The 12,936-nt window shown below is 35.0% G+C and overlaps 2 protein-coding genes across 2 annotated transcripts; both read left to right on the forward strand.

Moving 5' to 3' along the window:
* The first annotated feature begins 195 nt into the window (after positions 1–195).
* LOC145230515 (oxaloacetate tautomerase fahd2, mitochondrial-like) lies at positions 196–4,151 on the forward strand. Its single transcript, XM_080095960.1, has 8 exons — positions 196–367; positions 559–678; positions 846–921; positions 1,047–1,149; positions 1,613–1,710; positions 1,860–2,022; positions 2,276–2,472; positions 3,835–4,151. Exons 1-8 carry the CDS (start codon positions 267–269, stop codon positions 3,904–3,906), a joined length of 930 nt encoding a protein of 309 aa, XP_079952086.1. The 5' UTR covers positions 196–266; the 3' UTR covers positions 3,907–4,151.
* Positions 4,152–4,674: 523 nt separating this feature from the next.
* On the forward strand, positions 4,675–12,891 carry LOC145230611 (uncharacterized). The gene is made up of 9 exons (XM_080096081.1): positions 4,675–4,790; positions 6,306–6,473; positions 7,454–7,653; positions 8,055–8,174; positions 8,553–8,676; positions 10,305–10,347; positions 10,814–11,010; positions 11,824–12,056; positions 12,507–12,891. The coding sequence occupies exons 2-9, from the start codon at positions 6,314–6,316 to the stop codon at positions 12,732–12,734; spliced, it is 1,305 nt and encodes a 434-aa protein (XP_079952207.1). The 5' UTR covers positions 4,675–4,790; positions 6,306–6,313; the 3' UTR covers positions 12,735–12,891.
* Positions 12,892–12,936: the final 45 nt, after the last annotated feature.

Below are 12,936 nucleotides of genomic sequence, written 5' to 3' on the forward strand. Positions count from 1 at the left end.
GTGGTAAAGAAAAAAGGTTAAAAGAGCCTTTAGTTTAGCGGTAGTTTTAAAAAGGTTTTCACTCATGGCAGATATTTGAGGCAATCAAACTGTCATACTTATTTTATTTAATCATTAAATTTTTATTTTGTTTGTTACGGTCGAGTGATCGGAGGGGAATACCCAATTTGGGAAAAAGTGTGCGCAAGATTTTCCTTTTTTGTTTTTGGATAAATATTAACTTTAGGTTTCGCATTTCAGCAATTTTATAATCACACACACTGCTTATGTGGCGTGGCGCATCCATAAACTTTTGCAGAAGAAAACTATCAACTGCAACTCGCGTGAATATGAAGTTAGTGCAGTTTGTTAAAGACGGAAAGCAAAGGTGGGTGACAAATTCATATTTTGTGATGCGAAATCAAATCAAATTTAACTCAATAGCAAAGATTTTGACTATTGGTCAGTAGTTCTAGTTTGTATGAATTATGAAACTTTTGCATTGAATTAAACTTGTAGCAGTCATGACTGTGCACATGTTTTATACCATGTAGGTTTTAAACTTGTATTTGATTGCAGCATTGGAGTACAGAAAGATGATTCCAGCATTGTAGACTTAACCGCTGACAATGAAAGTTTTCCAAACAACATGGTGTCTTTTTTGGCAGGTGGATCAAGTTTAATGGAAAAGGCAAAAAGGTAGGGGCCTTATATCTCAGATGAAACCATACAGTTGAATTAATCAAATCCTTTCGTAAATTGTATTGATATTAGATCCCCCTTAAAAGCAAAGTCTATAGCTGGTTTATAATATTTCCTGAAGCATAATGTCAATATTTGCAACAAAAGTATCATTTTTTTCATAGTTTTGTAGCCAGTTGCAAATCAACTATTTCAACTCAAGATGTAAAGATTCTTTCTCCAATAACCGGATGTGAAAAGGTAAACTAAAAAAGTTTAAATTTGTTTGAGCTGCTGTTTTTCTAAAATTGTGATGTGCTTTCTCTGTTTAACTAAAACAGCAAGCAACTCACAGCAACATTATCTTGTGCTTCTGTATGTTTTAGGTTGTGTGTGTTGGAATGAACTATAAAGACCACTGCTTGGAGCAAAATGCCCCAATCCCAGAGGAGCCAGTGATTTTCAGCAAATTTCCAAGCTCCATTACAGGTACAGTGCTCACACAGTACTAATGCTCAGAGTAAGTTGGTGAAGTCCCCAGGCAATCAGTGTAAAGCAGCGGTTTCCAACCTTTTCCTTGGTAACATTTGCCAAGTTGCGGTGACCCCAAGTATTAAATTAGATTTAAATTGAATGTATTTTTTCTCAACAGTAAAGTGGTCCATGAGTTTATTTTATTGGGGCTACTGGTCCCTGGCCTAAAACAAGTTGGGAACCATGTCTTAGGTGACCCCAGGTAAATTGTCAGGTGACCCGCCGCCCACCACAGGTTGGGAACTGCTGGTGTATAAACATGACGTGTTTGTTATGATACATAGTTTTGGTCCATATTAGCCACCTAATAGTATGTGACTGTTCATGTATATAAACAGTAAATTGCAAAACAGACAGTTTGTTCTGATATGAATGCAAACACAAACAATATGAGTAATATTTCTATTGTTGCATTTAGGTGATGGAGATCCAATAATTTTGCCGAAATTGTCTAATTCAGTGGATTGGGAAGTTGAACTGGCTGTGGTCATTGGCCAAACAGGGAAAAATATTCAAGTGAGCTTCAAAAGTTTTTTTATTGTGAGGAAGTTTATACTTTTTGTGAATGGTTTACTAACTTTAAACCAATATTTGACAAAATAAATAAATAGAATTTCACACATCTACCTGAAAAAATTCTTTGATTATCTTTATTTTACATTTAGATAGAAAACGCATTTGATTATGTCGCTGGGTATACTGTGGCTCATGACGTGAGTGCTAGAGACTGGCAGATGCAGAAAAATGGAAAACAATGGCTACTTGGAAAAACTTTTGACACTTTTTGTCCCCTCGGACCATGGCTGCTAACCAAAGATGCTGTGAAAGGTATCATACAAGAAATTTTTTTACGTACTATGTTAACTTTGTAAGAAGTCTGTTTAAACTTTTTTGCATCATTTATAAATTTTAAACTTTTTAAAATAAATATGGGTCAATTGGGTTTTAATGGAATTTTGCTCTTTTCAAACCTGAAACCTAACCTGCTCTTACATTTCTTGTCTCTAAGTTTCTCCTTTTACCAGAGTTGTTGCTTTAAAAACATGACTTGCAACTTGACAAATCGTTTTACTTTTTATAGACCCCCATAATCTTTCATTGAGATGCATTGTCAACGACAAAGTGATGCAAAATAGTTCAACATCACAACTTGTGTTTGGGGTCGACTTTGTGGTGTCATGGATTTCTAAATTTGTTACTCTAAAACCTGGTGATGTTATACTTACTGGGACGCCACCCGGTGTTGGAATATTCCGAAAACCTCCAATCTTACTTAAGGTTAGTTTAATGTTGAGCTTGTAAAACTAGATATTGTGCAAGAGGTTCAATAAATTATAAGTGCGTGAATCAAACAGTTTATCAAGCATGTAACCATAATAAACCTGTTTTCAAATTAGGAATGGGATTTTTGTGAAACATTTTTGTGTTATAAAGTTCAAGTTATTTAATGGTGGGTTGAAAAATAATTGCATCTCATAGTATAGATCAGGGGTGGCCAACCCGCGGCTCGCGAGCCACATGCGGCTCTTCGCCTGGTTTTATGTGGCTCTTTAAGTTGTTGTCAAAGTTTGGGGCCATTGTGTATATTTGGGTTAGTATGTGGCGATCTGGTACAAAAATCGTTAAATTTTTGCTTTTGAACAAACTTATTATCGGTATGGTCACAAACCTTGCCTTAAAACTGCAACTTTATGTGGCAAATGGCTTGATTATGATGGCATATATTCAATTGTGAACAATGAATGGTTGCTCATTGTTGCGTACAATGCGAATGAGACACAAAGCAACAGCAATATTTGCAACAAATGTGTTCCAAAGTAAATAATGCTTCAATCCGTTGTTTTTCGGGTTATGACGAACGTTATATTTTATCGGCAGTTTGGCTTGGGTTTGAATTGAGCGATTGTTGGTGGTGAATGCATTAATGACGTCGAAATGAATTTAGTTTCGCCACTTTGCACTTGGGGCACATGCGCGTTAGGTGTTTGGGGCGCGTGCGCGTTAGATGAAAATACCGCAAGTTTTTTCAGCAGGAAAAATCTTTTACATAAACAATTTTTGTCAAATTAGCCTTCGAATTGGCAGTGAAAAAAGATTTTAGCAATTCACCAGAAATGAATCTCACCGCACGTTATTTATAGAATGAGAAAAAAGTTTTTTTTTAATTCATATGTTTTTGTTTGATGGATTCGTTTAAATGAGGGTTTTGTGGTGAGAGACAGTGTTTGCACTGACCATTTATTGTTGAAAATGACTGGCCCGTGGTCTGTACAAGTCAAATTGTGTCATTATTATGTTGGTGTGCGACATTTAGAATAGATCTGGCTAAGCACAGGTCTCTGCCGGTGAGGAAGGGACGAGCCATTTAACAAATGTGCTTATGTGTATAATGTGGCTCTTTGTGGTAACACAATAAAAATATGGCTCTTAGGCTTTGACCGGTTGGCCACCCCTGGTATAGATAAAAAAACACAACATAATATAACTAAAAACGCCAAGTTGTTGTGTGCAGTATTGATATTGTCCAGATGCTAGTCCATTATAATGTTTTATAACTGTATTGTATTGATGGAGGTGCTGATAATACTCGTTAGCGGAGAACCAAATACCACAGTTTGTTTTTGTTTTTCGAATTTTTAGGCTGGAGATGTTGTCACTTGTGAAGTGGAAGGAATTGGAAAAATCACAAATCCCGTTGTGGAAGAAAAATAATCAAATCAACATCTATTTCATTGTGATTAGCTTTCATCTATAATTTTATTTATAATTAGAGTGTAACCATGTATTAAACGACTTTTTTCAACTCGTTTTGGTTGGGATCTACTAACTTAGGGTGGGCCTGTTCCCCTGAAGGAATCCAAGAGTAGGGAGTGCAAAAAATAACAGATTTTTAAATTAAGATTTGTTAAACATTATTTTGTTGTTTAATACTGGTGCAATAAATTTGCTATGCTTGATAGTTGTGTGTTTTCTTGGTTACAATAATGTCGAACGAGTCTTATTTCTACCTGCTTTTCATCTGGATCATTTTACATTTAGTCTTTTTTTGACTTAGACTTGGTGATTTTATTTCAGTTTTTAAAGGTTGCAGAAATGCTGTTTAGCCTACATCATTTCTTCCTGCCCCATAATTAACCCATGTTTTTTCCCGTGTCTTTGTTGTGTACGTAATCTTTCAATAATGGTAAAGTGATGAAGAAGTGACTATGCAAATAAACTTTTTGGCTTCCTTAGGAAACACAAATGGTTAAGACGGGATTAGAACCAACAAACTTTGTAACTTGCTTGTCAACACATAGCGTCTGAGATTATTTCGAATGCGGGTTTAAGAACAGAAGTTAAACTTTTTTGTTAAGCTTTAAAATTTAAACTGTCAAACTCAGCTGTCAATTAAAAAGTTGTACCGCAACTTAAACAATTTTTAATCGGAATTTATTGTCCGTCAAGGTTTGTGCCACTAGTTTATTTTAGAGTTAAGGTCGTGGGGAGCAGGATAAAATGTTGAACGTGCAAATAGCGGTTGGGAATGACAACAACAATTGTTTGTGGAAACTTTTCTAGTGTTTGTTTGTAAAAATAATCTTCCGCAAAGCATGGTAAGTCAAATTTTAGCCGGATTTTTATAAAAAACCCACTTATTTTGCTGTCTGTCAAGACAATACGAGCTAGGGTTTGCTAAAAACTGCACAGTTGAAAGAATGATGTTTTTGAAATGGCTGCATTTAAAAAAGTTGTAGAAACTAAGTTTACATAGTAAGTGTAGAACAGCGGTTCCCAAACTGGGGTCCGCTTTCCTTTAGGGGTCCGTGAGGCAATTTTGGGGGGACCGCAAGGCGGGTAAAGTAATTCTATAATCTTATTTAGCGTCAGTTTGTGCCACTGAATGAGTTTAAATCAAGAGAATTGAGAAATCGACTGTCTCCATTGCTAAACAATAGCCTTTATTAAATGACAACTATCAAAAATGCAATTGTTCGCGCATAATCGTACTGCTTTTTGTCTTGTCTGTAATGTCACAAGCTGTGTTTAGAATTTAGATCATTATTATGCGCAATTTTGCATAACTAGCGAAAATCCTGCAATCAACTTTCGTTTTTCTAAAATACACATTCCAGCTTAAGGACCGCGAGCCCTCGAAATAATGGCAAAGGGACCGTTTTGACAAAATAACGAAAAAGTTTGGGAACCACTGGTGTAGAACGTTATGCAATTTTAATATGTTTACAATAAAATGAAATAAACAACAATTTAAAACAGGATCACATAACAAAAATTGCTTCTTAATTTGTCAAAGTTGACAGAGAATTTTCAGAGTTCATTAGTGGTAAAAAATGTACTACATCTTGAGAAAGGAACTTTGTCGCATTGTGACATGCTTGCATTTAATTCTTTTTCCTTTGTTTTTATTGTGCGCTGTACTACGCGCATTCAGTGTTATTTACCCTGATGAAGGCGACCTGTATATAGGACGTCAAAACACCGGAATAAAAATAATTGCCAGAAGATCTCTATAAACTTGATATTATGCCTGGCAGCAATAGCTTATATATTAAGAAAGAAACTACTATCATTAACAATACTTGCAAAATACATTCTGTGCAATTTTTGTAGTTCAGAAGTAGTGATGCCTTTGCTGTAAATATGACATATGTGACCATAGGGTGTATAATTGGGTCATACTCGTTTTTAAACAATATCGAAGAATGCCACTTTTTTTGTTTTTACAAAATTTTGCATTGAAGTGCAATTTTTTTTATAATTAAAGTCTTCTCACTTTGACTTCAAATCAAGTCTTCCTAATCAAGCAAAAACAAAATTTCCAGAGAGCTTGTGTATAAGGAATATATATGTTGAATTGCAGATGTGTTATGGCAAGGCTCTAAACTTTGCTGTACAATATTTTTTCTTTATTACAAGTTCTTTGCCGATTTTGTGTTCAACCTACTATTTTGGACTGTCATTATTTTCTTATAAAATTATAAAAGCAGCAGGAATATATTTTATCGTTGGTGACTTGGTTTGTAAATTGTGGGCCTAAAATTTATTAAAAAAATAATTTTGCATGGTTAAACAATATGTTAAAATTGTAAACCTTGTTGTTTTGCATGTAGAAAGCAAGATGACATTGACAGTGCAGCACCCAAGAACCCCAGTTTGGGGTAAAAAGGTGTCGGAAACTTCATGTCAGCGGAATGTTCGGACAGCACAAGCATTGAAGCGTTACCTTGACCTCACTTTGACCGGAACTAAAAAAAATTTAGCCCAACATGGACGAACTAGTATGTTCAGCAATTAAACAAAATCGTTTTTACAACTAAATAACTTTCAACTTTTTTGTCTTATGTTTTTGCACTACATGAAAATATGTGTACATACATTATGTGGGGACAAACCTATACATTTATTTTGTCATGATTAGTTGTTAAAATTGTTTAGAATTTAAATCAAATTTGTTGTGTGGCATTGGTGCACTAATTCCTCATTTCACACACTGAGAACAAAAGCAAAAACTTTCAGGCCAATTTATTTGTTTAAACATTGTCATTGAATTCTTACATTGAACTTTTTCCCAACACAATGTCATGCAGGGTGTTAGGAGTCAAATTTTAAATTGTGATTTGCCAAAAGGCGTCAGACACAAAAGAAATAAAGCTGTAGAATAAACAGACTTGACAAAACCAGCTTACCGACAGGCTAAGCTCCTACACACCTTAAACATGTTACTGCATTGTCCAGTAATATTTAGTAAATACTGTGCTGTCATGGTGAACCATGTTTCTCATTGTGGCACAAAACTACTTAAGAATACTGTGGTGCTGCTGATTTCTGATATAAGGTTTTTAACCTGACGATCGAAAGACATGGTTATGTAGCAGCTGATTTAATCAGTTTTACTATAAACTGTCACTGCCATTCAAGTTACGCTATGTCAGTTCTTTTGCCCCCAATACAAGAACTGTTTCCAGTAGTAGGTCAGTTGTTTATTGGCTTATTTTTGTGTAAATTGGGGGTGTTCTGTGGCATAAATTGCAGTAAATGTTTGAAGCCTAGTAAGTTTTCTTTTAAATACTGTGAATTAGGAAACTGCATTATATTACTAAATTGTGTATTTCCGGGTGAAAAAGTCCTGGAATTAGTGACAATGGTTGATATATTGTTACTAGATGTATTGTTGTCTTAGCAGTAAATATTTGTTTATCTTATAAATTGTTTCTTTAAAACGTTCATACAAGTAAGCAAAACTTAAATATTTTTGTAGGCCGAAAAGGTAATCCTCCATCTCCATACACGTTCGACAAGCCAGAGGTGGAAAGTGCCATCGTACACGCGCTTCAGTCAAAACCAGTTCCTGTTAGCCTATCCAAAACCCCTGGATGGATAAATGAGATTAATGAGAAAATTTGCAATCACAATGGAGAGGCACCCATGTTTACTGAGAAGTTTCTACCCATGTCCAAGGTAAATGAACAATTGTTTGTTTTTAGAGTAATTATTCTGAATAGCACCAGACCCTCCAACAGACAGCATGGTCACTGAGAATAAATAACTAACAGTATATATCGCTTAATTTGCATCATCAATTCCTTACAAAAAGGTATTTATTGACCTACTCTGTCACTTGGAAAATCTTCTCCATTCTCAGTTGTTGTTTTTTAGCTTGGTTATTTCATCTCTATGATAGGCTTTTAATGGGTTTCCTTGTGCAGCAATTTTGTTACAATTTCCTGAGTCAATGCACTCTCTATGTCAAAGAGTTTTTACAATGTACAACTGTTTCTTCATTTTTGATTTGCTGATCAACTTCAAGATTGTGCCTCCCAATTAAATGTAAGATTTAAATTTTGATATTTACATTTCAGCAAGAGCAACGCCAGCCACCAGATTCTCGCCCTTTATCTGGTGTTTCAACTAAGAGTGCCCCAGTCATAATAGACGGTGAGATGTATTACAGACCAAGCAGGAAACACACATTTTTACAAGTGAGTATTTGACATTTTCTTTCAAATGAAAACAACTTGTTCTAAACTTGACATTAATAACTGGTTGCATGCTATAGAACAGATTGATTTTATGATGTTCAAATGTTTTATATTTAAAATTATGACATTAAACTAACTTGTTTTGCCGACCTTGTTTAGCATAAGCAGTCTACTTTTAGTACCTTTTCAGAAGGAAAGATTGTTATATCAATGTTAAATTTTTGTCTAATACTAATGTCACAAGAGCTGAAATACAAACTTATTTAGTTTGTTACACATGATAAACGGGCTTCAAAATTTGTTAAAAAAATGATAGCTGTAGGTTAATAAAAAAAACATAGAATTATCTGTTGTAATATATTTGCCTTGATAATATAGGCATCGAATCGGCCGGCATCAGCCAAGGAAAGTCGTTTAAATCGTGCAAGCAAATTACGAGAGAAACACAGATGTCAATCAATGTCAAGTGTGCCGTCAAATGACACAAAACTACAACTAAAGCGTAAGTGACTATTTCTTTTTCAAACTGTTATTTATTGCAGTAAGCAGAATTAAAAAAAGATTTTATGTTTAACTGAATCTGTATGGTATGTTGTCAACCCTGAATAGGCTCAGGTAATACTCTGGTCTGCATGATGAAAAAATTAAGGTCTTAACCAAGGTTGTAGCATCCATCTTAATGTATATACTGTTATAGAAAGCATAATATTCGAACAAACGTCTTGTCACCAGATATACTGATGGGACCTTATAGATAAAAACAGTGTGCACTAACTGTCAGCTAACTAATCATTGTATTTATATGGGACATTGTATTCTTATTTATAGCTTACTTTTGTTAAAAAAAATGTCTAAAAGTGAGTGATAAAGTCCAAAGTATGGAAATGCTTTGGTATTAATAATTGCTATGGATTAGGGTGCACCAAAAATTTGCCATACCCATTTCTACATGTCCGTAAAGAAATGCCCCAAACACAATGGACTGGTTAAACATATTTTTGCTGATCCGGCAGCAAGACCCCTTATTTTACCACACAATATAGTCACTTGTAAGTCGTACTGAAGTACATGGGAATAATACCACTCTTTTTGTGGGCTGTGAACCTTATTGTTGTCACGATTTCGACCTTTTCGTGTCCCACTCTGATTTCTTTGTACTTCCACCCACTGTAGATGACTCTGTTGTTTCAAGTGTTTAAACAGTGTTACTTATGTCCTTGAGTTGATTAAGAAAAGTCACTTCAGAAAATTTAACTTGTTAGTTATCCTTGTTAATTCAACATAAGGTAGAATAAGACTAATAAACATTTAAATAATATCGGTTTTTTTACCCACATTTCTGTTGGTGCTGTAAAACTGATTGCATTGAAAAAGATGCACTAAATGGTCTACAAAATGCCAGATTAAGTTGTATAAAGTTGAACATAAAGCATAAAATCGCATGTGTAATATGTCTGACAACAACTTCATATCCACATAAGTGTTTTACCAAAAACTTTAAGAAAATAATGTTATCACAGAAATATTTGGGGGATGGAAGTTACTGTCTTTTTGACTTTCTTTCCATTGTTTCAATGTTAACTGCCATCAGATCAGATTTGTGTCTGTAGAAAAACACTAGTTTGCTTGAATCTGCCGTCCTGTTAAGCTCTTTGTCTTCATTCAATTGTCCCCATTGTGTCGGCATAATTGATCTAATTTTGAATCACAACAAAAGGTTGCTGTCAGTAGCTACAACCTGTGTTTGTGCTTGTTTACATCACCGGAGGTGCCAGTCTCCTTAATCGCTGACACTGTGCTAATATTTGGCAGAAAACATGCAGAATTTTAGTCAAGTCCCCCTTGCTATGTTACCACATCTAATGTTTTTGTGTGTTATGTCATGTAAATAAAGCTTACAAAAGCTTGGTGACCAGCTGATTCGGTATAACACCTTCAATGGGCCTGCTGTACTATGATTTATAAATCAGCATGCCGTGATCGCTGGTCGGAATGAATGCTTCAGGGCTGATCCCAGTTATGAATTTATGTCCATCTTAACTTGAAAGTGTTTCGCTGGGTGTAAACATTTTTCTGATAGTCTTAAACCTGTTTTGTCTTATCTATTTTTACAAACTACTTTGATTTTAGGTATGAAAGATATGAAGCCAAAACCTCTTCACTTAAACAAAGAGTAAGTTTTCATAAATTTGTCTAAAGTAAAGTCCAACATTTGACACCTGATGCCATTTATAAGACAAATGAATACCTGGATAGCATTCAAATAGATCACGAGAAACAGAACATAATCAATTAGCACTGTAACAAGCCTTAAACATAAGAAGCACTGTGTGATAACATTATTTGCTATTATGCAGTGTTTTCGTTGCATTTAATTCTTTTTTCCTTTGTTTATCATGCACTGCACATGTCACATTCAGTGTTATTTACCCTGATGAAGGCGACCTGTATACGTTGTCGGACCAAAAATACAATTGCCAGAAGAGCTCTATAAATTTGACATTATGCCTGGCAGCAATAGCTTGTACACTGTGTAATAAGTAACAAATATAAACTAAAGTATATCATTACCCTGTTGCCAGTTTGTGGCTGCTCAAGCTGCTTTCAAACTTTCAACACACAAATTTTATTTCGATTAGTTTGATGCCAATTCCTTGTCACACGGGGGAGACACCACACTCATTTATTATTGGAGCTCGTTACAACTGCTCTCATTTTATGGATTCGAGGTCGTATGCTCGCCTCGGTCTCTATGTTCCACGACAAAACCCACTTCGCACCTTTTTAAAGATTTACAAAGGAGAAGAAGCTTACGCTGATGCAGAAAGTGATTCTGGTAATTACCCTTTAATTTACAAAACATCAGAATCTGGTTAATCACATAACTTGTTTAATTGCATGTATGTGGGTTATGTGGTTAAATTGATTAATGTGTCTTTGACTGTAAACAACTCACTTGTATTCAGTTCTGCTTTATCTTCATAATTTGTCACATGAATTAATAAGTGTGAAAACCATAGACACAGGTAAAATATAGGAGCTTTATTATTTCCAGACCAATTTTTGTCTTCATTGTTACAGCTTTATAATATAAATTTTCTGTCCTATCATCACCATTTATTTTCTTCATTAATCAAAACACCAAATTAAGCAGACTCTATTTCATTTTTTTGTCATTACAATAGGACAGACAGATGTGGCAACAAGGCTAAATCTTTTTCTTAAAATCTTGCACCTTTTGAGCATAAATTCCATCATGGCTTGCACAAGTCTTCTTATATCACCAATAATGGCATATGTTGTTGCAAAAAACATGTCACTTTAAACTACTATGTAAACCAGTATGATTGTCGTTGCATGTTTACAACAATGAAATATAAATTCCAGCTTGGCTTGCATATGTCTGCAATTATGATCTGTACACATGTATTGACAAGATCTCGAGAATTTAATCTATACAGCTGTAAACTATATGCAACCACTTGCTTGCTAGCTATCCTAAAGTGAACTCCGCATTTTTGTATGTATAATCATCCAACAATGGCATTTGTAATTGCAGAAGAAAGGCTTGTTGCTTCAAACTACTATGTCAACCACAAACCATTGCATATTTACAACAATAAACAGATACATGTTTATTTTATTGCAGATTTTGTTGGTCACACAAGTGTCAAGGCAGCAGGAAGCAGTGGGAAGTTGCAATTTGAATCATCGAACTCACGATTACAACCCCAAGTAAACCCCCCACATGTCCGCAAGGTTGTAAAGGAAGCCTGGTTGAATTCACAGGAAAACAGCAACACTGAGTTGGCACCGAAGCCGAGAAGATCTTTTGTGGCATATTCACGACAATCAAATTCACACAAATCTCCAAAACCAAAGGTAATAAGGTCAAGTATATTTGTGCCAGGTCATTGTTGAATAACTGCTCACAACAAGCAGAATCATTTTGTTTTTCCTATGGCCAGTGGCATTACACAAATATATTTTTTCCTTCCCATAGAACCACAAGATGATGTATTACTGATTAGGAAAACCTTTGTTATGCAGAACACAGTTTGTCCTGATACCATGTGGTGCAATATAGGGCAACAAAGCTTTTAACTGGCGACCTTTTTAGCTGTAGTTGATTTTTTTAGAATAAATGAAATATTATTTTTGTGTGGGACTGTTTGATTTGATGCTTCAAAAATTTTGCTGCTACAAATGCAAAAAAACACAACAATTTCAATCAATTTTGTCTCTTACACCTAATCCTAGAATACTTTGTGCTCACAAACATTTTTCCCATGAAAGAGGATTTCTGCTTTAAAACATTACCTGTTATTTCAGTTTTACGAAGGCCCTTCAACCACCCCAAGAAGCGAGAAAAAAACTCCAATCAATTCGAAATCGCAAGACAAGTTCAACGTGCAAGGTCAACACATGACATCGTCACCGGATGGCACCAGAGGGACTGATGTAAAAGTGAAACGTACGCCGAGTTCAACTCAGTCAAGCGGCAAGGCGAGAAAGAAACAAAGTATCGAAGCAATTGTGCCGTCAGCGGAATTAGCATGACAATGCATTTTTGTTGATGCTTAAATAGGTGATTTTGAAATTAAAATGCAATTCTGATTTATCGTTACTTTTGGAGATCATTACATGTTTTTGTGTGTTATAGAAAATATTTTGATTTTCTTCATGACAAAACACCTAATTTTAGTCATTTTTTCTGCGATATTTACACAACTTTTGCGCTTTTTAATACTTTCACTGTGAG

This window comes from Phallusia mammillata, chromosome 5 (genome assembly GCF_965637545.1).
Source record: "Phallusia mammillata chromosome 5, kaPhaMamm4.hap1.1, whole genome shotgun sequence".
Classification (NCBI taxonomy): Eukaryota; Metazoa; Chordata; class Ascidiacea; order Phlebobranchia; family Ascidiidae; genus Phallusia; species Phallusia mammillata.

Bases quoted from the DNA above. Each gene is read 5' to 3' on its own strand.
- LOC145230611 (XM_080096081.1), top strand. From the start codon at position 6,314: ATGACATTGACAGTGCAGCACCCAAGAACCCCAGTTTGGGGTAAAAAG. The intron at 8,175-8,552 runs GTGAGTATTTGA...TTGATAATATAG, and splicing joins GGAAACACACATTTTTACAA to GCATCGAATCGGCCGGCATC. The intron at 11,011-11,823 runs GTAATTACCCTT...ATTTTATTGCAG, and splicing joins TGATGCAGAAAGTGATTCTG to ATTTTGTTGGTCACACAAGT.
- LOC145230515 (XM_080095960.1), top strand. From the start codon at position 267: ATGTGGCGTGGCGCATCCATAAACTTTTGCAGAAGAAAACTATCAACT. The intron at 368-558 runs GTGGGTGACAAA...ATTTGATTGCAG, and splicing joins GTTAAAGACGGAAAGCAAAG to CATTGGAGTACAGAAAGATG. The intron at 1,711-1,859 runs GTGAGCTTCAAA...TTTTACATTTAG, and splicing joins AAACAGGGAAAAATATTCAA to ATAGAAAACGCATTTGATTA.